Source organism: Eschrichtius robustus, chromosome 6, assembly GCF_028021215.1.
Source record: "Eschrichtius robustus isolate mEscRob2 chromosome 6, mEscRob2.pri, whole genome shotgun sequence".
NCBI classification, from domain to species: Eukaryota; Metazoa; Chordata; class Mammalia; order Artiodactyla; family Eschrichtiidae; genus Eschrichtius; species Eschrichtius robustus.
The window spans coordinates 78,312,470-78,337,694 of record NC_090829.1 but is presented as its reverse complement, the minus strand read 5'-3'; the positions used below and the strand labels follow the sequence as shown (position 1 = coordinate 78,337,694).

The window sequence follows — 25,225 nt, the reverse complement described above, 5'->3', positions numbered from 1 at the left end:
TAGTTTTGATTTGCATTTCTCTAATAATTAGTGATGTTGAGCAGCTTTTCATGTGCTTCTTGGCCATCTGTATGTCTTCTTTGGAGAAATGTCCATTTAGGTCTTCTGCCCATTTTTGGATTGGGTTGTTTGTTTTTTTAATATTGAGCTGCATGAGCTGTTTTTAAATTTTGGAGATTAATCCTTTGTCCGTTTATTCGTTTGCAAATATTTTCTCCCATTCTGAGGGTTGTCTTTTCGTCTTTTTTATGGCTTCCTTTGCTATGCAAAAGCTTCTAAGTTTCATTAGGTCCCATTTGTTTATTTTTGTTTTTCTTTCCATTACTCTAGGAGGTGGGTCAAAAAAGATCTTGCTGTGATTTATGTCAAAGAGTGTTCTTCCTATGTTTTCCTCTAAGAGTTTTATAGTTTCCGGTCTTACATTTAGGTCTCTAACCATTTTGAGTTTATTTTTGTGTATGGTGTTAGGCAGTGTTCTAATTTCATTCTTTTGCATGTAGCTGTCCAGTTTTCCCAGCACCACTTATTGAAGAGACTGTCTTTTCTCCACTGTATATCCTTGCCTCCTTTGTCATAGATTAGGTGACCATAGGTGTGTGGGTTTATCTCTGGGCTTTCTATCCTGTTCCATAGATCTATATTTCTGTTTTTGTGCCAGTACCATATTGTCTTGATTACTGTAGCTTTGTAGTATAGTCTGAAGTCAGGGAGTCTGATTCCTCCAGCTCCACTTTTTTCCCTCAAGACTGTTTAGGCTATTCGGGGTCTTTTGTGTCTCCATACAAATTTTATTAAGATTTGTTGTTGTAGTTCTGTAAAAAATGCCATTGGTGATTTGATAGGGATTGCGTTGAATCTGTAGATTGCTTTGGGTAGTATAGTCATTTTTACAATATTGATTCTTCCAATCCAAGAACATGGTATATCTCTCCATCTGTTGGTATCATCTTTCATTTCTTTCATCAGTGTCTTATAGTTTTCTGCATACAGGTCTTTTGTCTCCCTAGGTAGGTTTATTCCTAGGTATTTTATTCTTTTTGTTGTAGTGGTAAATGGGAGTGTTTCCTTAATTTCTCTTTCAGCTTTTTCATCATTAGTGTATAGGAATGCAAGAGAATTCTGTGCATTAATTTTGTATCCTGCAACTTTACCAAATTCATTGATTAGCTCTAGTAGTTTTCTGGTGGCATCTTTAGGATTCTCTGTGTATAGTATCATGTCATCTGCAAACAGTGACAGTTCGACTTCTTCTTTTCCAATTTGTATTTCTTTTTCTTCTCTGACTGCCATGGCTAGGACTTCCAAAACTATGTTGAATAATAGTGGTGAGAGTGGACATCCTTGTCTCGTTCCTGATCTTAGAGGAAATGCTTTCAGTTTTTCACCATTGAGAATGATGTTTGCTGTGGGTTTGTCATATATGGCCTTTATTATGTTGAGGTAGGTTCCCTCTATGCCCACTTCCTGGAGATTTTTTATCATAAATCGGTGTTGAATTTTGTCAAAAGCTTTTTCTGCATCTATTGAGATGGTCATATGGGTTTTATTCTTCAGTTTGTTAATATGGTGTATCACATTGATTGATTTGCATATATTGAAGAATCCTTGCATCCCTGGGATAAATCCCACTTGATCATGGTGTATGATCCTTTTAATGTGTTGTTGAATTCTGTTTGCTAGTATTTTGTTGAGGATTTTTGCATCTATATTCATCAGTGATATTGGTCTGTAGTTTTCTTTTTTTGTAGTATCTTTGTCTGGTGTATCAGGGTGATGGCGGCCTCATAGAATGAGTTTGGGAGTGTTCCTTCCTTTGCAATTTTTTGGAAGAGTTTGAGAAGGATGGGTTTTAGCTCTTCCCTAAATGTTTGATAGAATTCACCTGTGAAGCCATCTGGTCCTGGACTTTTGTTTGTTGGAAGATTTTTAATCACAGTTGCAATTTCATTACTTGTGATTGATCTGTTCATATTTTCTGTTTCTTCCTGGCTCAGTCTTGGAAGGTTATACCTTCTAAGAATTTGTCCATTTCTTCCAGGTTGTCCATTTTATTGGCATAGAGTTGCTTGTAGTAGTCTCTTAGGATGCTTTGTATTTCTGCGGTGTCTGTTGTAACTTCTCCTTTTTCATTTCAAATTTTATTGATTTGAGTCCTCTCCCTCTTTTTCTTGATGAGTCTGCCTAATGGTTTATCAATTTTGTTTATCTTCTCAAAGAACCAGCTTTTAGTTTTATTGATCTTTGCTATTGTTTTCTTTGTTTCTGTTTCATTTATTTCTGCTCTGATCTTTATGATTTCTTTCCTTCTGCTAACTTTGGGTTTTGTTTGTTCTTCTTTCTCTAGTTCCTTTACGTGTAAGGTTAGATTGTTTATTTGAGATTTTTCTTGTTTCTTGTTTCTTGAGTATAGCTATAAACTTCCCTCTTAGAACTGCTTTTGCTGCATTCCATAGGTTTTGGATCGTCGTGTTTTCATTGTCATTTGTCGCTAGGTATTTTTTGATTTCCTCTTGATTTCTTCAGTGATCTCTTGGTTATTTAGTAACGTATTGTTTAGCCTCCATACGTTTGTGTTTTTTACGGTTTTTTCCCTGTAATTCATTTCTAATATCATAGCGTTGTGGTCAGAAAAGATGCTTGATACGATTTCAATTTTCTTAAATTTACTGAGGCTTGATTTGTGACCCAAGATGTGATCTATCCTGGAGAATGTTCCGTGCGCACTTGAGAAGAAAGTGTAATCTGCTGTTTTTGGATGGAATGTCCTATAAATATCAATTAAATCTATGTGGTCTATTGTGTCATTTAAAGCTCATGTTTCCTTATCATGATCTGTCCATTGGTGTAAGTGAGGTGTTAAAGTCCCCCACTATTATTGTGTTACTGTCGACTTCCTCTTTTATAGCTGTTAACAGTTGCCTTATGTATTGAGGTGCTCCTATGTTGGGTGCATATATATTTATAATAGTTATATCTTCTTGGATTGATCCCATGATCATTATGGAGTGTCCTTCCTTGTCTTTTGTAACATTCTTTATTTTAAAGTCTATTTTATTTGATATGAGTACTGCTACTCCAGCTTTCTTCTGATTCCCATTTGCATAGAATATCTTTTTCCATCCCCTCACTTTCAGTCTGTATGTGTCCCTAGGTCTGAAGTGGGTCTCTTGTAGACAGCATATATATGGGTCTTGTTTTTGTATCCATTCAGCAAGCCTGTGTCTTTTGGTTGGAGCATTTAATCCATTCACGTTTAAGGTAATTATCGATATGTATGTTCCTATTACCATTTTCTTAATTGTTTTGGGTTTGTTTTAGTAGGTTATTTTCTTCTCTTGTGTTTCCCACTTAGAGAAGTTCCTTTAGCATTTGTTGTAGAGCTGGTTTGGTGGTGCTGAATTCTCTTAGCTTTTGCTTGTCTGTAAAACTTTTGATTTCTCCATCGAATCTGAATGACATATTTGCCGGGTAGAGTAATCTTGGTTGTACGGTCTTCCCTTTCATCACTTTAAGTATATCATGCCACCCCCTTCTGGCTTTTAGAGTTTCTGCTGAGAAATCAGCTGTTAACCTTATGGGAGTTCCCTTGTATGTTATTTGTCATTTTTCCCTGGCTGCTTTCAATGATTTTTCTTTGTCTTTAATTTTTGCCAGTTTGATTACTGTGTGTCTCACCGTGTTTCTCCTTGGCTTTATCCTGTACGGGACTCTCTGCACTTCCTGGACTTGGGTGGCTATTTTCTTTCCCACGTTAGGGAAGTTTTTGACTGTAATCTCTTCAAATATTTTCTTGGGTCCTTTCTCTCTCTCTTCTCCTTCTGGGACCCCTATAATGCAAATGTTGTTGCATTTAATGTTGTCCCAGAGGTCTCTTAGGCTGTCTTCATTCCTTTTCATTCTTTTTTCTTTATTCTGTTCCGCAGCAGTGAATTCCACCATTCTGTCTTCCAGGTCACTTTTCCGTTCTTCTGTCTCAGTTATTCTGTTGATTCCTTCTAGTGTAATTTTCATTTCAGTTATTGTATTGGTCATCTCTGTTTGTTTGTTCTTTAATTCTTCTAGGTCTTTGTTAAATACTTCTTGCATCTTCTCGATCTTTGCCTCCATTCTTTTTCCGAGGTCCTGGACATCTTCACTATCATTATTCTGAATTCTTTTTCTGGAAGGTTGCCTATCTCCACTTCATTTAGTTGTTTTTCTGGGGTTTTATCTTGTTCCTTCATCTGGTACATAGCCCTCTGCCTTTTCATCTTGTCTGTCTATCTGTGAATGTGGTTTTTGTTCCACAGGCTGCAGGATTGTAGTTCTTCTTGCCTCTGCTGTCTGCCGTCTGGTGGATGAGGCTATCTAAGAGGCTTGTGCAAGTTTCCTGATGGGAGGGACTATTGGTGGGTAGAGCTGGCTGTTGCTCTGGTGGGCAGAGCTCAGTAAAACTTTAATCCACTTGACTGCTGATGCGTGGGGCTGGGTTCCCTCCCTGTTGTTTGTTTGGCCTGAGGCGACCCAACACTGGAGCCTACCTGGGCTCTTCGGTGGGGCCAATGGAGGACTCTGGGAGGGCTCACGCCAAGGAGTACTTCCCAGAACTTCTGCTGCCAGTGTCCTTGTCCTCATGGTGAGACAGAGCCACCCTCCGCCTCTGCAGGAGACCCTCCAACACTAGCAGGTAGGTCTGGTTCAGTCTCCCCTGGGGTCACTGCTCCTTCCCCTGTGTCCTGATGCACACACCACTTTGTGTGTGCCCTCCAAGAGTGGAGTCTCTGTTTCCCCCAGTCCTGTCGAAGTCCTGCAATCAAATCCCGCTAGCCTTCAAAGTCTGATTCTCCAGGAATTCCTCCTCCCGTTGCTGGACCCCCAGGTTCGGAAGCCTGATGTAGGGCTCAGAACCTTCACTCCAGTGGGTGGACTTCTGTGGTATAAGTGTTCTCCAGTTTGTGAGTCACCCACCCATCAGTTACGGGATTTGATTTTATTGTGATTGCGCCCCTCCTACTGTTTCATTGTGGCTTCTCCTTTGTCTTTGGGTGTGGGGTATCTTTTTTGGTGAGTTCCAGTGTCTTCCTGTCGATGACTGTGCAGCAGTTAGTTGTGATTCTGGTGTTCTCGCAAGAGGGAGTGAGAGCACGTTCTTCTACTCCACCATCTTGAACCAATCCCCTATGTGTAAATTATTTTGATTCTTTAGTTTCTACAGTAACAAGTGATTTCAGCATATATATCCAGCCAGTGTAAAACAACCCTGTGGTCATCATTTTTATAGTAATATAAGAAACAAACACTGAGAATGAGAGAATTGAATGAAAATGCTTGGTTTTTTAATTTCTGGCCTCTGAAGTTATATCAGCAGTCTCAGCCCACTTATCCTACATATAATAGGAATTCTAATAAATGAGGTGGGAATATTTATGTCGAGGATCCTGGACCAAGGCTGGGTTATATGGCTTCTGGGTGTAGATATCTGGTGTGTGGGGCAGCTCACCCAATGATAACCATTTCTGAGTCAGGGAGCTAACAAACCTGCATGAAGTAGAGTTGGATTAGCTGCCAATTCATTTGTTTACAATGACATTTCTCTTTTTTTATTTTGTTAAATAGGTAAGATATGCACATAGTAAAAACTAAATTCAAAAAGTAGGAAAAGGGTATACAATGAAAAATGTCTACCGTCCCATGGCCCCCAATTTCCCTCTCTAGAGGCAACCTTGAATGTCAGTTTCTTGAGTTTTCCCAGAGAATTCTATACATTTACAAACAGGTGTATATGTGCATGTGTGTGTGTGTGTGTGTATCCCTTAACACACTTTTCTGTACCTTTTTCACTTATATATCTTTTGTTTTAAAGTGTTTCTCTTTATTTTATTAGCATTAAAAACCTAGTGTGTTTTGTGTTTTGGGATAAATGCTGGGCGTATAATTACTAACAAGTTCTTAAAATTAATAACTTTTATTAATAATTAATAATTAATTAATAATTTTAATTGGAGTATAGTTGATTTACGTTGTGTTAATTTCTGCTGTACAGCAAAGTGATTCAGTTACACATATATATATTCTTTTTTTTAATCTTCTTTTCCATTATGGTTTATCATAGGATACTGAATATAATTCTCTGTGCTATATTCAGTGTTTTATCATCTTAAACTTCTAGGCTCATCTGTTTTGGAGTCAGTAGTGGTCTCTGCTCTGATTACCATGAATGACCATAAATTAGTATAAAGTGTTTTGTAGATAGAATACTCTATAAAGCTACCAGTGATATTCCATCCCTAGATTTCTTAATGTACCACTAATGAGTCATGTGTAAGAAGTGTTGATTGATTTGTGTGATCTATGTCCAGCAAATATACAGTGAGCATGAGGTGTGGGGTTTTGTTTTGTTTTTAAGAAACTCTTGAAAATTGCTTCATGTTTTACATGTGCTTATATCCATCAGATGCTTCTCATTTAATCCTGTGAATAGCCTGGTCACTGCTTTAGCCAGCAATGCGTTCTGTGTTCACCGTCATCCTTTTGTTCTCTATTTCCATGTGTCTTCTAATCAAAGAAACTCAAAGTAATCACCAGCTATTTGTGGTACTAGAATGTGTTAAATATTTTGTAATCCTGAAAGGCTAGTGTAATTGGAGGAGGAAGTGTGAGTTGAGATTAATTAGAGAAATGCTATTAGAAAACAGTAGATACAGTTTTTGTTTTTACCTCTTCAACAGTGTTAGGGATTGTTAATGATTGCAATCGGGTGTGGTAAATTCTGGTAATTTGATATATTCTATGAATAATACATAACAGATTTAGGGTAATTTCCTCACTTTCTGCAGTTCCTGTACAGAAATTTTTTTACTTAACAAATATTTTTATTAAAAATATTTTCCTGGTAACTTTAAGGTTAGAATAATTGCTACTCATTATCATTAGTGGGCATGATATACTTATTAGTCTAAGGGGAGATGTTTTAGGTTTCTAAATAGGATATCATTTTTTCCTCATTGATTCGGTTTTCACCTTCAAATTAAAATTATTGAAGGTTTGTATGCAGACAGCATTAATAAAATTATTTGGAGTGGGGTGCATTTCTCTAAACATTCTTCTAAGAATAAGAATAGTGTCCTTATTCAAAGATTTCACTATAGATTGGGTTAATAGGCTATTTATTGGCTAATCTGGGATCCTAGCCACTATTAATTATACATTTCTAGGTGAAATTTTTTTCTATGTTCCAAAAAAGTCATGTATTTTTTTAAAAAAACTCTTGACATGAAACTCATTCTAAAATTGAGGACTATTTCTATTTTAAGTGTTTCTCCAGGAATTACATAGCAGATAACTTTTATTTTATGCTTGAGGGCTGTTATTAACCAGTCTTAAAATATGTAATTTTTAGTTACACTTAATGTTTCTTACATTTTTTCTTAGATTTTTAACTTCTCTTTAAAATTATAGAATGAGTCTAGATTTTGTGTTAATTTGCTATATTTTACCTATCCCTCAATATGCCAGGAGTGTGACTCAGGGGAAAGAATCCTTTAAATTATAGTAGTAAAAATTGTTTCTGTGCTTTGGAGTAATCCACCAAAAAGATAAAGCAAATAAACTGGTAATCATCCAGCAAGAGAACCTTTTCCTATCTACTCCACGAAACCTGTGTGAAGAGCTGACAGATGTGTGAAGCTTTGCTGAAGTTCATCAACTACCACTGAGAAGAGATGAAATTCCAGAGTTGATACTCATGAAAGAGAACCCCCAGAATATCCATCTGATGTGACTCACTGCTGCTCTTATGAAACTAAAATGTTTGTGTTTTTATTTTAGTGACATTGTATGCCTCCTGTATTCTCCTGGGAGTGTTCCTGAATAGCAGTATACCTATATTTTTTGAGCTTTTTGTGGAAACTGTCTACCCAGTTCCAGAAGGAATTACTTGTGGAGTTGTCACTTTTTTAAGTAATATGTTCATGGGAGTACTTTTGTTTTTTCTCACATTTTATCACACAGGTAAGAAATTTGACTTTTTATTTACTATCTAAATGTGTTAGGAGAGAGGTTTGTGGCACTGATGTATAGGGAATTTATATGGAGAATTCCCACTAAGGCAAATTATTTTATTTGAGCTTTCACATGCGAAGAAAAGAAAGTGTCTTCTGTTGTTTTTCTTGAAAGGCATCCTAGCCTGATGGAATGCATCCTCACTGCCCGCCCCCACCAAAGTTTCTGATTTAATTAACTTGGATGGGGGTGGTGGTGGCAGCATTTCTACTTTTAAAAGCCCACCAGCTGATTCTAATGTGCTGGTTCTCATTGAGAACCACTGATATCTTGCTTTTAAAAAAAATACTTCAACTCTACTGTCTTAACATAAGGTAGAAATTAAGGTCAGGGGTATATATGTAGTTTAAAGCTTTGCAGATGAATGAGAGTTCACCCAAAGAGTGGATCGCCTGTATAGGACAGCTCTGTCCAATGGAACATTTTATGATAACAGAGGTGCTCTTTATCTGTGCTGTCCAGCACAGTAGCCACTAGCCCATGAAGCTAATGCAGCTAGGGAACTGGATTTTTCATTTTATTTCATTTTGATTAATTTGTTTACATTTAAATTGCTACATGTGGCTACCAAATTGGTCAGTGCAGGTATAGAGTGAAAAGAAGGTTGCAGTTAGAACCCAGGGGTACACCTTTAAAGAAGGGGGACGTCCTTACAAAGGAAGAAGGGCTGGGTTCCTGAACCCAAGTAGAGGAGTTAGCCTTGGACGAAAGGAGGTGGAGAGAAGGCAGTGTGTGTGGCATAGAAGCAGAGGCCTGTGCTGAGCACATTGTTGAGGGAGCTCCTTCTTGATGGCACCAACTTTCGGCTTAGAAGCCAGTTCATCTATGCAGAGTTGGTGGGAAGGTAGTGGAGAAGGGGCTTAAGGAGAGAATGAAACTTTAAAATAGCTTTTGAGGGGGTGGGAGGAGATGCTGCAGGGACAGCTGGAAACTTGCTGGGCATATTGAAGGCAGGCCCCACTGGTGTTGAGGTCTGCGGGTTTGTAGTGGTTCTGTTTTGCAGTTGTTTGGTTTTCTCTGATATTTTCTTTTCCATGGTCCAAATTCTGTCTCGCTATTTTAGAAAATTGGGGCACAATTATCTAGACTTCTATTTTGCATGTTAAAATAAGGATTTATACTTATTTTATACATCTAGACTTTTTAAATTTTATACTTGTGAGTCTTAAATATAAATCTTTTATTAATTTCTACTAGGTTTATATCCCATTTTATTTCCTTGTCTTAAATAATTGAATATTACTACTTTTTTTTTCTGGTTACTGTTTTCTTAACTACTCATCAGATACAGTAAATCTGGATAATTTGTACATGGAAGAATCTAATTTATAAGACTTAAATGTAAGAAATGCTCTAAAATGTGACACTCCAAGAGACCTAATTGTTTCTAGGAATTCTGACAGGCTTATAATTGAAATAATAGCCATGATAACCTCCTTGACTGGAAAACAAATTTTTGAAACGTTCAAAGCTGATGAAGCAGAATCTCCCTGGGTTTTGGACAGCTTTTGACATAGCACTTTCACCTAACAGCAAGGAGCATCCAAATGATATATTAATTTCTTAATATAATTAACAACAAACTAGATCATTTCTGTCGATCACTAATACAGGTAAAGATGGTTTCAATTTTGCTAAACCTGATATACATTTGGTTTATCCTATGAAAGAGAGTGATATTTTCGAAGGCAAGTGATATTAATAAAGTCAGACCACTCTTCACTGTCCTCCTGGAAACGTGTTTCCATTAGGGAAAATGCCATCACCAGGTATAGGGTCTTTGCCTTCAATTAGTTTTCTAAACAGAATCACCTAACAGTTATTACATTATCAGCTTTAACCCACTTCAGCTGTGTCATAGTTGAAACTAGGAGGCTCAGTGCCTCTTTTTTTGCCTGGTAGAGTATCAGAGATGGCTGTTGCCCTTAGAGTGGTAGAAACGGTTTTCCAGCTCATGGACACAGGTGGGCTGAGTGGTCCTTGCAGCCCAGCTGAGCTTGGTTTCTCCTGTTGGATGGAAATTGTTTTGTCTTCCCAGCACTTCAAAACAACAGTAGACGCCAGATCATGTCATCCCCTAATAGACCTCTTGCACGTGGTCTATAGAATATAACAAACATGTATCTATTGGTCAGTTTAAAGCAGGAACTACCCCTGTGCTGTCTGACTGTGGAGGAGCCCAGTGCACACCTACCATTGTGCTCGGCAAGCAGAGTGTCTCTATCACTCTCCTGGGTCTTGAGTGTGCAGCTTCCAATTTGTTCAACAGAGACTGGTGTCTGTACATCAGTCAGTGCTCACTCCTCATTTTGCAGATTTGTAGTGACCAGATACAAGCAGACATTTTTGGTTCTTTGGCACAGGCAGTGGAAGAAACACTTAACACCATTTCTGCTAATTTCTATCTCACTGATACAATCAAGGATTTATCTAGCTGGGGGGAAAAAGCTTCCCTCTTCTGGGTTGGTTTCTGATCATATGTTCTTATACATATCTATGTAGATGTTAAAGGTTCCTGCCTAAACTCCGTGAGTATTGTGAAAAATAAAACTTTAAATAAAAATTAATCTTAATCCAACAGGATGGTTTTCAGGACAAAAAAAAACTCAGTATGTTTTGACATTTTAGAGTTAATGAGAAGGTGAATGTGAAAGAGCTTAGACCAGGGTACAGCTGGCACTCACCAAATGTTTTGTTTCCTTCTGGATAATTAGCTGGTGATGATAGGAATTTAAACATCTAAGCTTCTATTTTAAAGAAATGCTTTTATGTGCTTATTTGTCAGTGCATACAATGAATACACACAAACATACCCCACAACTCTCTAAGGCTAAAAAGTTCCTAGAACTATGAAAACTCTGTTGCGATTCTTTCACTTATAATTAGTTGATCTCGCCCCAAAAGTCCCGCAGCAAAAGTCCACATGCCTTATAGCTGAGGTATGATGATACATAAATTACAAATCTGAAAACTGTGTAAAATTATTTCCTAAATTTTTAGTTACGCAGCCCGGTACGCTAAACATTTTATATAATGAATTCCCTTCCATTAGAGCCAGTGTTTGAATGTCATAATTCAGTCATTTTAAACTTGAAAAACTCACCCAGAAGTTAGTTATATGTCAGAATTCAACTATTAGTTACATGATTGGAGGGCTTGATTTTTAATCATCATAAGGATCGGCAGTTTTTTAGGTCACTTCTCAAGGAAGTGCTAAACTTCCTGACTAGAGTTTTTGGTTTCCCACCATGTGCTATCTGGTAGATGACTACATCAGATATGGCTTTTCAGGGCTGTACATACTAACCCCAAAATGACCACATTAGAGTGCCTCGCCTGGCAAGATAGGCTCCACTGGTGATTTGCTTGTTGATTGTGGCCATTGCCATCATTGATGGAGAATGTCACACAGGCTTCTATACCAACGCCACTGGCCTATTTAGAGCCCTGGGTCACAGAGTTTCCCATGTCCTGTGTTGACTCTGCTTTGGGAACCTGGACCATGTCAAAGATTTCTTGGAGTTTTTCTGACTTGGGTTTTTTAAGGTCACTTTCAAAAAAAGTTACTTGCTCCTTAATATAAGCATATTTGCAAAACTGAGTTGCTTCCTATAATGTTTGCTTTGCGAATCTCAGCGAGTATTTCAGACAGCACAGTGATGTTTTATTCTAATAACTTCACATACAAAATCAATTTGGAAATGCCGTTGTATGCTTTATATGCTCTGAAATGTATTCTAATGTTCTATTTTATAGTTTGTAGCTTGTTTTGTAGTTTGTATTGTCTGTTATTTTTTGTTGTTGTTGTTCTAGAAGGTTTGCAGCAAGTTTTGGCTAAAAACATTAAAGGTTTTACCTCAGTCCTTTCATTATGAAGTAGCCAACCATGAATTTGAGGCTGCATTGTGTGCTGAGGAGGGAGGTATTGCCTAGTGGTTACCAGGAGAACAGGTTCAACTGATGTGGACTAGTGAGAAGTCATTTTATATCTAAGAAGTAAAATGATGCAATGTGCTGGTCCAAGCTATCGGATAATTAACGTGGAGTGAAGGGAGCAGGGCATCACACTGTGAAACTGTGGTGTCAGCTGGCTTCTCTTGAGAGAGAATGGAGACAATTTTGTTAAATTACCATAATTTTGGTTAAATCACCAAAGAAACTAGAAGGCTGGTTCTGGAAGATAGTGTCTGGAACCAGACAAGTACTTGAAGCCAAAAGTGTGGCATCATTGCAGGGAAAGATAAGGTGAAAAGTAGAATGGTACTTCATCCTACTTAGTTCAGCCCCAGCAGAGCCTCACCATTTGGTGCAGAGCTCTGAGTAAACTATAGCACCTGCCTCACTGTAAATTGGCAGAGTCCTCAGGCTGCAGCACAGGAGATGACAGAGAGCCAGCAGAAATGTAGAAGCAAGTCATGGGGGCTTGCAGTATGGATTCATAGTTTCCCTAGTGAAAGGCAAAGGGAAGGAATGTTGGAAAACTGTGCTCACTTTAAAAGATACAAAAGAAAATTTCGATGGCTAAGGACTCTGTTGGTTTAATTACGTCATGGCACTGGGCTCCAAAGGACCACAGCCAACTTTGCTCTGCCAAGTCAGACTGAACTTTTAAGCAAGCCCATTTCCTGCACATTAGAGCCCCTTAGATGTGGTTTATGGGAGTGGCTTTCAGTGGGGACATGCAGAGGTTTCCATCCCTGACCTTCTTCTCTCTAAAAAGGCAAAAATTTCAAAGAACACTTGTAGTTGGTTAAGCCAGGTGAACTTAGTGAAGGGTGGATTTGACTTCTCAGAGAGAGGCACAATAGTGAAAACCAACCAACCCACAAACCATGACACTAAGGAGCAATTCTGAGTTATTTTTAGAGATTTCATCTGAACCCAGGTAGAAGGAATCGTTTTACAATTCTGATGAAATAAAGGTCTGCTTTGGCAATATTTGACTAATTTCTAGGTTTAAGGAGAGCTAGGACAAGTTGATTGTTGCTGCATGTGTGTTGCTCTAGGTCCCTGTGAAACAGTCTCTAAAGTTTAGGAAACATCTTTGTTGTAGATTTCAAGTGCCATACTTTCTTTTAGCTATTGCTTAAAATGCGACCTTAAAGTAAAACACGCTTACTTTTAGTATAAACAGTATGCTGTTATCTCTATTTTACTACTTTTTCTTTTTGTATTTTTTCACTGCTTCTTTTTGCTTGTTAAAATTATCATCAGAAATCCAGAGGCTATATGGTTAATATAAAAGCAGAAAATGCTTGGTGCGTCATTTCAGGGAATATTAGAATAAAGACAAGATCCCAGAGATCACAGCGTTTCTGAGTATTTAGATTCTAGTCAATCCAAGTAAAGGACAGAAAACAGCTTTGCATGAAAATACCATTGAAATATACATCTTTGTTCCGTGCTATAGAATAGCATGTCTGACTTTTAAAATGTAGAAATTGAGAGGTTAGGGAGGCTGCTTTTGTGAACATCATATTATAGGAAAAAAAGGTACTTCAGCACCTTTTCTTACTGGTTGGTTTTCTGATTTCCATTCCTGAGCATAAATTGCTCTTTTAGGCATATGAATTATGGATTAATCTAAAGCAGCAGCATAGAAATCTTTAGGATGATTTTTGAAGAGTAAGGCAGTATTAGCATTCTGTAGAAGCACAGAGGTAAAATATAAACTTATAGCAGTGCCCAAAGGAAAAAATGTACCAGGGAATGTGTTTCCTTCATTTTTTGTTGTGTTTTTATTTTTTCATTGACATTGCTAAATGGATATTAAACTAGAGAAGTTATCCCCCCCGCCAGCCCCTCTACGCCAAGAAGCTGCTCGCTTCTGCACGGAAGCCTCAAGCCTGACTGACAGAGTGGGCTGGGATAGAAGGAAGCTGAACAGATGCCCGGCTCCAAGGCCCCTGGAGCCACAGGAAGCAGCTAGAGACAGCACAGTCGGCAGGGCAAGCATGTGTGTTTTGGTAGCAAGAGGCCCAGGGTTGGCCTGTTGGAGAGTCCTGAACTCGTGAATGAGCATTTTCGAAGAAGCACGTTCTCAAGTCCATTAAATCAAAAAACATCATTTGAATTGCCTGTTTAGATGATTCCTGTAAATCTTCTGGTAATTGGCATCATACATAACCATTATGTTAGTAGGAAAAAAACGGCTAGAAAGAAACCAAAGTATTCACAGTAGTTTCTCTGAGAGTAGAATTTAGGATTCATTTTTTACATTTTACTTATTATATATATATATATATATATATATATATATATATATTTTTTTTTTTTTTTTTTCTACTTTGTTTTACAGTGATTACTACTTGATTTTTTGCTGAGAATTAGATATTTCTTTCCAAAAAAATTTAAAAGTGTTATCTCAAAATTCAGGTGATTTTCTTGTTTGTCTTTCTAATCCATCAGCTATTTCTAAACAAGGACAAGAGTGATGGTGATAAGGGGGCACTTTAAAAACAATTAAACTAACATTTAAAGGTGATTGATTTTTCTTTCTTTGAAGTAATAGATTTTTTTTTTGGTCACCAAAGTCAAGTTGGGTTAAATTGATGAAAAGTCATTAACAATACTGATTAAAAATATTCCACAGGAAAGCCCTGTAACATATTACATGCATCGCTTAGACTCCGCATTTGTCACTGTTTATTGAAAGCCGGTTTTCAGGCCTCCCAGGGCGCATTTATTATAAGTGCTTTTGAATGCAAAGCAGGTTGCTCCCAGCATACAGGTGGTGTTCTGCTGGTGACACATGAATGCTTACAACTGCATGTTTTTGTCTTACAGAGTTGTCTTGGTTCAACTGGTGCCTTCCCGGGTCGTGTTTGCTCAGTCTCCTCCTTATTCTGTGCTTCAGGGAATCCTATGACAGACTCTATCTTGATGTGGTTGTCTCAGTTTAATAGCACAGACTTGAAGGAGTTTTTAAAAAGAGACTGGAAATCAATACTGCATACTGCACATTTGCTTGGAATTGCACATCTAACAGGAAAAAGAAAAAGAGAAGAGAGAAACTTCATTCAGAGGTTTTGTTAGGTTACAGATGATCACATTAATTTAATTACTGCTAGGTAATAATAATGTGGAACTTGAGTGATAATAGTGGGTTTAAAAACTGTATCAATGGCGTACGTGTGCCTGAGTCTGGGGTTAGAAGTGTGATGTCTTACACAGAAAGCACTACCTAGGTAATTCCCTCTATGTTTTGTGCCAGTGCTAAACTACTGATTAATTGTAACTATGAAAAGAAATAAAGGGTGTCTATTACATGAAGATAACTCCTTCCCTAAGCCACATATCAGAATAGGAAGAAATGCCACTAACTTCTAAAGAAGTTTAAACCCTATATCAGATTTTAATTATAAAATAGCCAAGAGGTGTATCAATGATAGATATTAGCCACCTGTACACTACATTTTTTTCTAATAAAGCCATTTCTTATATGACTCCTTATTTTTAATTAGATCGGAAACCTTTGGCCACCTTAATTATGGTGATCAAGTGCTTTCCAGTGACTGCAGAGCACATACTTTGTGTCTCGATCTTAACTTATCCTTGTTTCTGTGAAATACAGTTTCATCTGCTAGGCTCTTAAATGATTAAATTAAATGTGACTAAATGTTTAATACAGTCCCATTAAATGCTGTATGAAAAATGTAATTTCATTCCGATTTAGCACTTTGTTAAAAGTGAAATGACAAATCCCATAGAACATCCTGTGTCTTTGGGCAGATATATATGTGGTGGCATGGGATGGAAAATCCAGCACCAGCTGTTATTTACCAGGGTTGCATTTTATTAAATGACCCTTGTTTGAAAATAACAATTTATAGCATTGAAACTTTCAGATCTGTTGAGTGATTTCTGAATTACTTTCTTGTATCTCAATTCAGGTTATAAAATATTCAGTTCTATATAGAGTCAGTATATTTGAGAGGGCAGTATTTTGCCAGTACCTGCCTTCCTTCTGTGGATGACAGCTTTTTTAAAAATAATACCCACTGGACAGCTCTCAGACGTGTATTTCACTATGACATAAAATATGCTCTGGTGGGGTTATGATATTACCACTATTCAGATTTACATAATTCCCCTCAGGCTGGAAAATCAAACACTTTGTCAAAAAGTCAAGAATGATGTTTTATCTTCATTGTTCTCAGCTTCCTCCAACCCCCCTCTCCTTTTTTACTCACTTGAAATTGTATCTTCATTGTCAGCTAAATAGGTATTATTTTATTTGTCTTCTTCTGGACAGCAGAGTGTAAGGCAGCTCCTTCTATTAGCCAAGGTGGTGAAGTATGGTTAAGGGGACCTGGTCAGCACTTAATTGACTCATCTCCACACATTCGCACACACCATCACACACAGTCCCAGATACCCCTCCTTTCCCCCTTGGTAAGTCAAAGGCTATGCTTTTACTAACCTCGGTCCTAGAGGAGGATGCTGTTACCGTCAGGCCTTGGAAGATCCGAAATTGTGCAACCTGGAAAGTAAGAAAACCCTCAAATTTAACATCTGTCTTCAGTCACCTTTAGACCATCCCCCTTTATAACCACCCTGCCAATAACTTAGCAGCCAGAACTGAAGGAACTGAGGAACTTGCTAAAGAGAAGAAGAAAACCTGTGAAAGCTAGGCTTAGTTCCTGTTAACGCTGTCATTCTTCTTAAATAAAAATAAAAGGAAAGCAAAGCAGAATTCTTAAGGGTAATTGAAAGCCAGCCAGTCCAGGTGTCAATAGTCCATGACCCAGGTGCTAAAACAACCACCACCCCTTCCTGTTTAGAATGAATCTAGAAAGATGAGGGAAGAATTATGATGCATTTGGTTTTAGTCAGAACTGTTGTGTTTGAGGACACTCCTATATAAAATTTTGCTATAAGACTTCTCATACAGAGCATTTTAATTATGGTTAGTTCTACTTTTAACACAAAGTGAAAAATAACATTAAAAAATATTACCTAAATGACTGATTAGTTCAAAGACAGACCAAATGGGTAGTGATTTTAAATTCTTGCATTGTACCAGGCACCAACCACTGTTTTTAGCATACGTGAGATGAGATGAGATGAGATGAGAGGTGTCCCTTTGTCTCATTTACATCTGCTTAACTCCTCCAGCAGATAATTGTTCTAATCACAAGCTGCAGCTGTTTTAAATGATCAAGATTTCATATACCAAACCTGATAAAGAACCAAAATCTTCTAGGGGTGAGGGGAGGATTACACATTATTTACTTACTGTATATTTCATAATTTTTTTTTTACTTTTGTATTTCTCACACGCATCAAAAGACCAGCCATAATCTTTGCACTTTATAAACAAACATTAAAGAGTCCTAATGAATTTTATAATTGAAAAAAATCTTAACCCTCTACTAATCCAAGCACTCATTTTAGAATTTATAGGAACAGCCCCAGAGAGGTAAAGGATCTTGCCAAAGGTCACAATCCTAGTTAATGACAAAAGTAAAACTAACTAAAACCCACATCTTCTGACTCCCAAAGCAGTCTTCTTTTCTCTGCCTCAGAGAATTGCAGCTTAATTTGGACATTTTGGGGTGTTCGTGAGTACTCTTCTCATGTTCAAAAACGATGGGGCTTAAGAGTAAAATACTGTTAAAATTAGGTGATTGCTTGATTTCTAAGTAAAATCCATCTTTTTTCTTCATCGCTATCCCGTTGGTGCTCTAACATCTCTAAGTCTTAGCTTGGAGTGAGTGACGCGATCTGAAAAGTTTCTGATGAATAATTCAATCCTCATAAACCAAGTCAACAGCATTATTAATTGGTAAGGACATGTTATAGTGTAAGTTCCCTGTGGCTTATCAGTGAATATTTCACAGTTTATGGGAAGAAGCATTTTTTAGTATGGTCCCTGGTGGAGATATAGAACAGATAATTACATACACAAATGCATTTCACTGGAGGGTAGAGCTAATAAAATAACAAGAGGGAGTCAAGCACCATTTTGTATATTTAAGCATATATGGCCTAAGGGCCACGTTTTATCATAGATCATACATTCATGTTTAATTATTGAGAATGTTTACAGCTTGCCTTTCTAATGAGGGATTCAAGCGAAGAGATTTTAAATTGAGATTAAATTCTCATCTACTCATCTTTTAATTCCTTTTTTTTTTTTTTTTTACTATTTTTACTAAAATCTAGGCATTCATCTTGCTGTTTGCATAAGTACAAGCTTCACTTTAAACTCAAGATCAAATGCAAGTGTTTAGTAGATTTGTTTTAAATTAATGTTAAAAATCACATTAATTCCACATTTGTCCCAGAAACAATAAGTACAGGAATTACTGTGATTATACCATATTTTCAAGCAAGTGCAAAAGCTGTGACATGAAGAAAGTGTCCTATTAAAAAAGCAATATATAGAAAACTATGAGGAAATTTCATCAGACCTATTTCATAAATGTAGGAAAAATAGAATTCCACTTTAATTTGTATGATTATAATCATATAGAAAAGAACGAGATAAAGCTTATTTCCATACTGTCAACAGTTTGCTAATCTGTTGGGAAATAAAAACAGTACTGAGGGGGGAGAGTGTTGGACCATCCCAGAAGAACGAAACTTGACAGGGGAAGTTTTAGGTGCTCTTTTAACAGCATCCATTGGGTAGTTTGTGCTCAATAGTGGTGAGTGTCTGCTCAGTAAGCAGACATCTTGGCCATCCTGAGCACTCGTTTCCTTTCAGGTGTCCTCCCGGTTCAGTTGGAACCTCAAACATAGGAGATGACCTCTAGGAACTAATACCACGGCCCTTAAGAGACTCTTGAGGGTGTCACCTCTGGCCAGGGGATGGGAATGATAGAGGCTGTGGGCAGAGAGCACAGGCAATGACATGCCCTAAATCTCTCCCCTGAACCACTTCTCTTTTTATAAATAATTTTAGTTTGCTCTTGGTCAGGACTGAAACATCAGCCCCTTGTTTCACCTGACAGTTTCCTGAGGCTCTTTGCTTGTCCTCACTGCCCTGTGCCTCAGCTTTCTGAACACCTGCATGAATCTGCCCTTTGTTCCATCCTGGTCACCACTTCCTTGAGCTGACTTCCTGGCATAGGCTTCTTTACCCTCAACCCCTCCCTAAGCTCCAGGGCCGAAAACACAGTCTCCTTCCCGCCTAGTAGTAAAGCCATACACCCAGGCTGCCCTCTCATGAACAGGATGCTAGCATGAGCAGAACATAAACAAATCCAGGCACTCCAGAAAGATTTAACAGTTATTCTCACAGCCAAGTCGTATAAGTTAGAATATTCCCCTGAAATGGGAAGGGAATTACAAAAGTCTCTAACAAGTTTCTCGTGTTATTATTTCTTGTACTTTTATTTTTTATTTTTTTAATGCCTTTTGTTTGTTTATTTATTTATTTATTTATTTATTTTTTGGCCAGGCGGCATGCGGGATCTTAGTTCCCCGACCAGGGATCGAACCCACGCCCCCTGCACATTGGAAGTGCGGAATCTTAACCACTGGACCACCAGGGAAGTCCCTATCTGTTGTACTTTTAGAATGTGGACTAACTTGCCTTGTGTAGTCTTTCTCTTGTGTCTTGGAACCCGGTAGGCCTCAGACAATAGCCTTCCATCTCAGCCAACACTCAAAAAGAGAGCAAAAAGCCGCCCCACCCTAGCTGCTCTGTTCATTCAACAACGGAGAATTAATTTTTTAAAAACAGCTAAAAAATGAAACAAACCATGAAATTCATTTCAGCAACCTTGGAAAAATGATAAAAACACATCAAACCATTTTAGCTCTAAACATGCTACATTTGGTACATTGCGAGGCTTGGGGCTCCAGAAGGGATGCCAGAAGATCAGCCCTACAGCACAGCGCTCCTGGGGTTCCCCCAGGCTCTTCTAGTTTACAAGCGAGGCTTCTGCAGTCTTGATCAAAATGGCAAGAATGACTTGGAGGCACTTTTGATTTACCTTAATGTTAGAAAATGATACTTTTTTAAACTACAATTTAATTTAGACTTCCTCTAGTTCAGATTGGCTTACTTCCCATTTACCTGGAAGAATCGTAGAATCAGAGACGAGGATTTAATCCAACACCCCATTTTACAAATAAGTAAATAGAGAAGGTTTCAGGTTAAATGACAGCTCAGTTTTAGCAGATCACTCGACTCCTACACCAGCATTCCTTCCATAAGTGATCAGTGTGTTAACCAGAAATAATTTAAGTAAAATTTCTTTCAAATTTTTGAAAATTAAAACACGTGAGTGTATACCCATTATAAAATACCAGTACAGAAATATAAAGTGTAGTCTACCTCCAAACATGCTGGTTGATCCATTCTCCTTTTCAGAGATAATCCCTATGAGTCCTTTCAGAAAATTTTCTATGCATTTACCTACATCAAGTATAAAAACTTAGAGAGGATTTAAAATCAACTCATCTCAGGAACTATTTCTTAAGACCATGTTGGCATTAACACTTGGGCAGGAGTTTCTGAGCTCCTTATTTTTCTCCAAGACAAATCTGTATCAAACGTAGCAGTAGTTAATGGAGACATTTTACAGACCTGGTTATGTGCCATCAAGCTCTATCATATTTTGAAGTTTAAAGGTGAACTTCAATATGCAATATTGGTTTTCTTATTGGAAATATAGTCAGTTTTTAATGCTGCCGACTAAGGTCCATGCCCCATGAGAGAAGAAAATGAATGATCCACCCCCAAAATCCAAGCGGATTTTCTTGACAGGGTTTTCTTGGCTGTCCATCTCAGCAGAGGCATGCCATACTGTAGAAAGCAGAAAGTCGAGAAGACAGCTTATGCCATCCCATTTTTAAAAAAAATAATAGCTAATGAAGATTCTGATAATCCTTAACTATTTTCCTGGTCACCTTCCTTAGCTGTTCTAACTTTCAAGCTACCAGTAAAATTGATGAACTGTAGTAGGACAAGAACTTAGCTTTGTTTGGTCGCTTCTTTCTTTCCTGTCATCTTTCCCATCAGGCTTTCCCCTTTCTGGTTGTATCTTCCTGTTTATTTCTGACTATGCTTGGAAGCAAGCTGTGTGAAACCCACATTGTCTGAGTTGCCCATATTATTGAAGAGAGCTGGCCAATTTCTTCATGAACTAGACTAGAGAGGACAGAAAAAAGCCCTAGCCTAGGAGCCCCAGGGCCCAGCTCGTGGCCAGGCCTGGTGTCTTCAGCTGTTTAACCCTGAGCAAGTCCCTTCTTTCCTCATTTACCCACAATTCTAAAATGAAGGAGTGAACAAAGATGTTCCCTAAGGTCTCTTCCAGTTCAGAAATTCAGGTCCATTCTTTTTAAATATTAGGAAATGACTGACGTACATGCACCTGTTCGTGCAGTAACCCTCCTCCTGTGAGTCCCTACACGTAAACACACAGACTCTTCCACCACACACACATTCAGCAACAAGAAGAAATGGCTTCTTCATTGCCTGTGCTAGAAGATAAGCTATAGGTACTGTTTATTTCCCCAAAGGACCTTATATATGAAATGCAGCGTTTATTAAATTTATCAAATGTGATACGAGAAAATCTGTCATCTGCTGTTGAGATAACATCCTGGGAGCCAGGTCAGAGTACTGCATTTGCTTACTGGAATCAGGACAAACCAGAAACCCATCCTTTGGTTTGGTTTGATTCATTGTGAGTCAGCAGTGACTTGGCACCTGTAGAAATCAAACTGTTGGATCAGATGGTAAAGCTGATCCTTGAACTGATATTTCTAGAGTTACAGCACCGAACTGATATTTCTAGAGTTACAGCACCGAAGAATTGTAAGTTGCGCTGCAACAATGTCATCTCTAATGGCCAGATTCTGCCAGTAGAGCTGTGCATATATCTTTTATAGAATGAGAACAGAGGTTTAGTAGGTCATGTCTGATCTGTACCCAGGTGTTAGGAAACAAGGCTTCACTGAAATTGTAACATGGGCACAAAAGCTGTCAGAGAAATGAACCAAAAGTCCAGCCTGAGAGTCAGGAGGCCTGGGTTTCAGTCTGTCTCTCCAGGGCAGCTGCTGAGCACCTTGGGGCTTTGGAAAAGTCACCTGTTCTCTCTGGACCCTGGCTTCCTCTAAAATAGAAGGGTCAAGTGGATGTTCCTTTTTGCTGAAGAGTTTTATAGCATCTGATATACACTTACTTGGTCACACACAGACCAGACAGAAAGTAGAAAACAACACAAGTGCAATACCTTTCCACCGGTCCTTCCAGTTACACATTATCTTTTCAAACAAGCAAGGAGCTTCTACAAGGAAGGCCCCCTTAGTCATGCATTATAGGTGCCAGGCAGTTATGGAAACTCTCAGGCCATCGACATATCCACTATTCCTTCATTCATGCTTTTATTCATTCTACATACAGAGTAATTACATGTGTGCAGTGTGTGCCTGTGAAGGAGAATCAGAAAAACAAAAGATGTTTCTACCCTTCAGGACATTTTAGACAGATTTTTAAAAAAACAAATACTCTCCTGAACTAGCAATAAAAAGGAATAATGAGAGTTTCCCAAATAATTATGCATAGCAGGAACCCAAATTTTTTTTCTTGTACCATCATTAACCATAACTGATTTCAAGGGAAGGTATTCTGTTCCATTGGAACTTCCACCATAGGCAGAACATGTATCTGTCTAGGAGCACTGAATCAATTTTCACATGAGGAATCCCAAGCCTTCCCATCATCCTATGGCTGGGGAGTGGGTTACTATTCCTTTAGGAAGTTGGGAAGATTGTTGGCACCTCCAGCTTCCTCTGAAGACAAGACTTAAATACAAACACACCAAGATACGCATAAGGCCTTGTGCGTTTCCTTTCTAAAAGGAATTTGAATTTTAACAGAGAACAAAGACTAAACACCAAAAGAAAGGGTTTCTAGCGATAGAACTTGGGACATCAGCCCATCAGAGAGAGAAGGGCTGCTTTGGGGACAGGAGACTCTATGGGAGCCCTTCAGCTGTGTCCACCTGTAAATCTAAGCCACACTTGAGGCATCGCTATTGCAGTCCTGGCCTTCTAAGCCTTTGCAGAAACCCAAAGATGCTCAAAAGGGCAGGTTTTAGTTCTGCAGATGGGTTTATTTACTGCCAATGTCCCCACCTCCAAATTTACTTCCCTCTTTACCAGAAATAAATCTTTTGGAGGCTTATGAAAATTAAGTATTAGGAAAATTCTGCCCCCATCCTACTAGATTGCATCTACAAGTCCCAAACAAAATTGCTTCCTTGACTTACGTGCATATAAGCTCAAGGAAGGTCTGTGACTCGGAGAAGTGGCCTGGAAGAAGTCAGGGCAGGTGCCTGATCCCACCCCTCCTGCTATAGGCAGAACGGGGCTGCCCACTGGAATCCTGCTAAAATGGAGGGCTGTGCTGGGGTGGTCCTTTTCCTCTCAGTCCTTCCCTGAACTCACTAATTCACATTGCACTGCTCTTCCTGATCAGTAACTTATTGCTGAGAAAATCAGTAAATGATGTAAATGTCTCCAGTGGAGCCGTCCCCCTCCATGACCCCACTGTCCTTTCAGTCTGCGCCCCAGAATCCTTGTTCCGTGTCCCACAGAAACGCAGTTACCCTTGTCCTTTTCAGGGAAAAAGACATTGATTGAGAGCTTAGCCCTGACATTTCACCCTCTTTTATCTCAGAACACAGAAGCCCCTTCACGTTTGTTGTCTTTTTTACTCAAGGTTAATATAGATCCCCAGGCACTGGCAACTCCATGCTGCATTCTGTTGCCTATAATTGTCCTTCCATCTAATTGGGCGAAAGGCTACTCTAATGAACCAGCTACTGATTCCCTTACCTATTCACTCTTTTATCAGTATTCCTTTACCAGTAAATTCTTTGTTATCTAGGTCCTGAAATTTATTTCATGTTTTTTTAAATTTGAATTTTTTCTTACAAAATTGCTTCTTTTATCTTATAGCAGACTGTGATCTTTTTGCTTCTGAGTACTTTATAATACAATTTGAATATAATAGAACATTCTAAAATAAAGCCAGGCAGGGATTTCATCCTAACCACTATTAAATGCTGGGAGAGACAGATCATATTTTTTTAAAAAGAGAGGAGAGCTGGGATGGAGGAAGCTGGATCTCATCATTCAACCAGTATATTTCGGGCTCCTGCTGCATGCTGAGCACAGGGCTAGGCTCTGAAGATGCAGAAACAAATAAGACAGCATCCTGGCCCTCAGAGAGATTCATATTCTCATGAGTCCATTCATAACAACTGTAGTTCAAACCTAGCAACACCCCCAAAAGCTGTTGGAAGCTTTGTAGCTTATTTCTATGACTGTCTATGGGATCGTACTCTGTTTGGAAAAATACGCTCTAAATCCTGCTTTCTTGGGCCATTAGAAATCCATGCTTGTCCCTAATCGGTTTTTATAGTTACGTGTAACCTTCATAGAGTAAAAAATGTGTCTGGACAGCTTTTGAAGTGTCAGGCAGAGAAATCTGTTTTGATGGCTTGAAAAGAAGTGGAAAAGTTTTAGGGAAAGCTAACGAGCTTCCAAAGAGTTCAGATCTGCTAGTGTTCAGACATGGGATTAGGCAGAGAGAAAAGCCTTCTAGCAAGAGGGAGCTGGGGCCATGTAAGCATGGAGACCCCACTGAAGGAGTTAGCGAGATAGAAGCCAGGCTACAGGCGTTTGTTGATATGTCTGCTGAGTGAAAGTGGAGAAGGAGGTTTGGAGGCAGGGAGTTGTGGTGGAAGCAGATTCTGGAAAACAGAACCCCAAAACTGGCTTGTTCTCAGAGTCATCTGGCCCAGCCTCCCGCCTCCAAGCACATCCTGCCTGCGCTGTGTCTGGCCAACTGCTTTTTCAGCTCTCGAGGGATGGAGATTCTACAACCTACCCTGTCATCTGTTCCAGAGCCACCCCGCTCTGCACTTAGAAGTTCTTGCTTTTAAAGAATGGAGGCAGGAGAGAGGTGGTCCAAAAATGGGGGGACAGCAAATAAAGGCAGAGGAACTGTCGTGGAGCTTGGAGATGGGGACCGTCTCTGCTTGGAGACGGGGATCTCACACCCCAGGGCAGGTGGGGACACTAGAAGGGGAGCCAGCCATCTGGGAACCGCCCTCGCGGAAGCCCTGTCTGGCGGAGCAGAGGTTCCCGTTCTGCTCCACAAAAGCAGTGGGAATCTAGACATCTGCCGCCTCTTATGCCTTCAGTACCCTATTGCATT

The 25,225-nt window shown here is 38.8% G+C and overlaps 1 protein-coding gene across 1 annotated transcript in view; it reads left to right on the top strand.

The window, feature by feature from the left end:
- The window catches only part of SLC49A4 (solute carrier family 49 member 4), a 98,751-nt gene extending 80,639 nt beyond the window's left edge, over positions 1 to 18,112 (top strand). Inside the window, exons 8-9 of the mRNA XM_068546618.1 lie at positions 7,807 to 7,989; positions 14,827 to 18,112. Of these exons, the coding sequence (XP_068402719.1) occupies positions 7,807 to 7,989; positions 14,827 to 14,942 (299 nt within the window). The 3' untranslated portion in view covers positions 14,943 to 18,112. The remainder of the gene's footprint in view (positions 1 to 7,806; positions 7,990 to 14,826) is intronic.
- Positions 18,113 to 25,225: the final 7,113 nt, after the last annotated feature.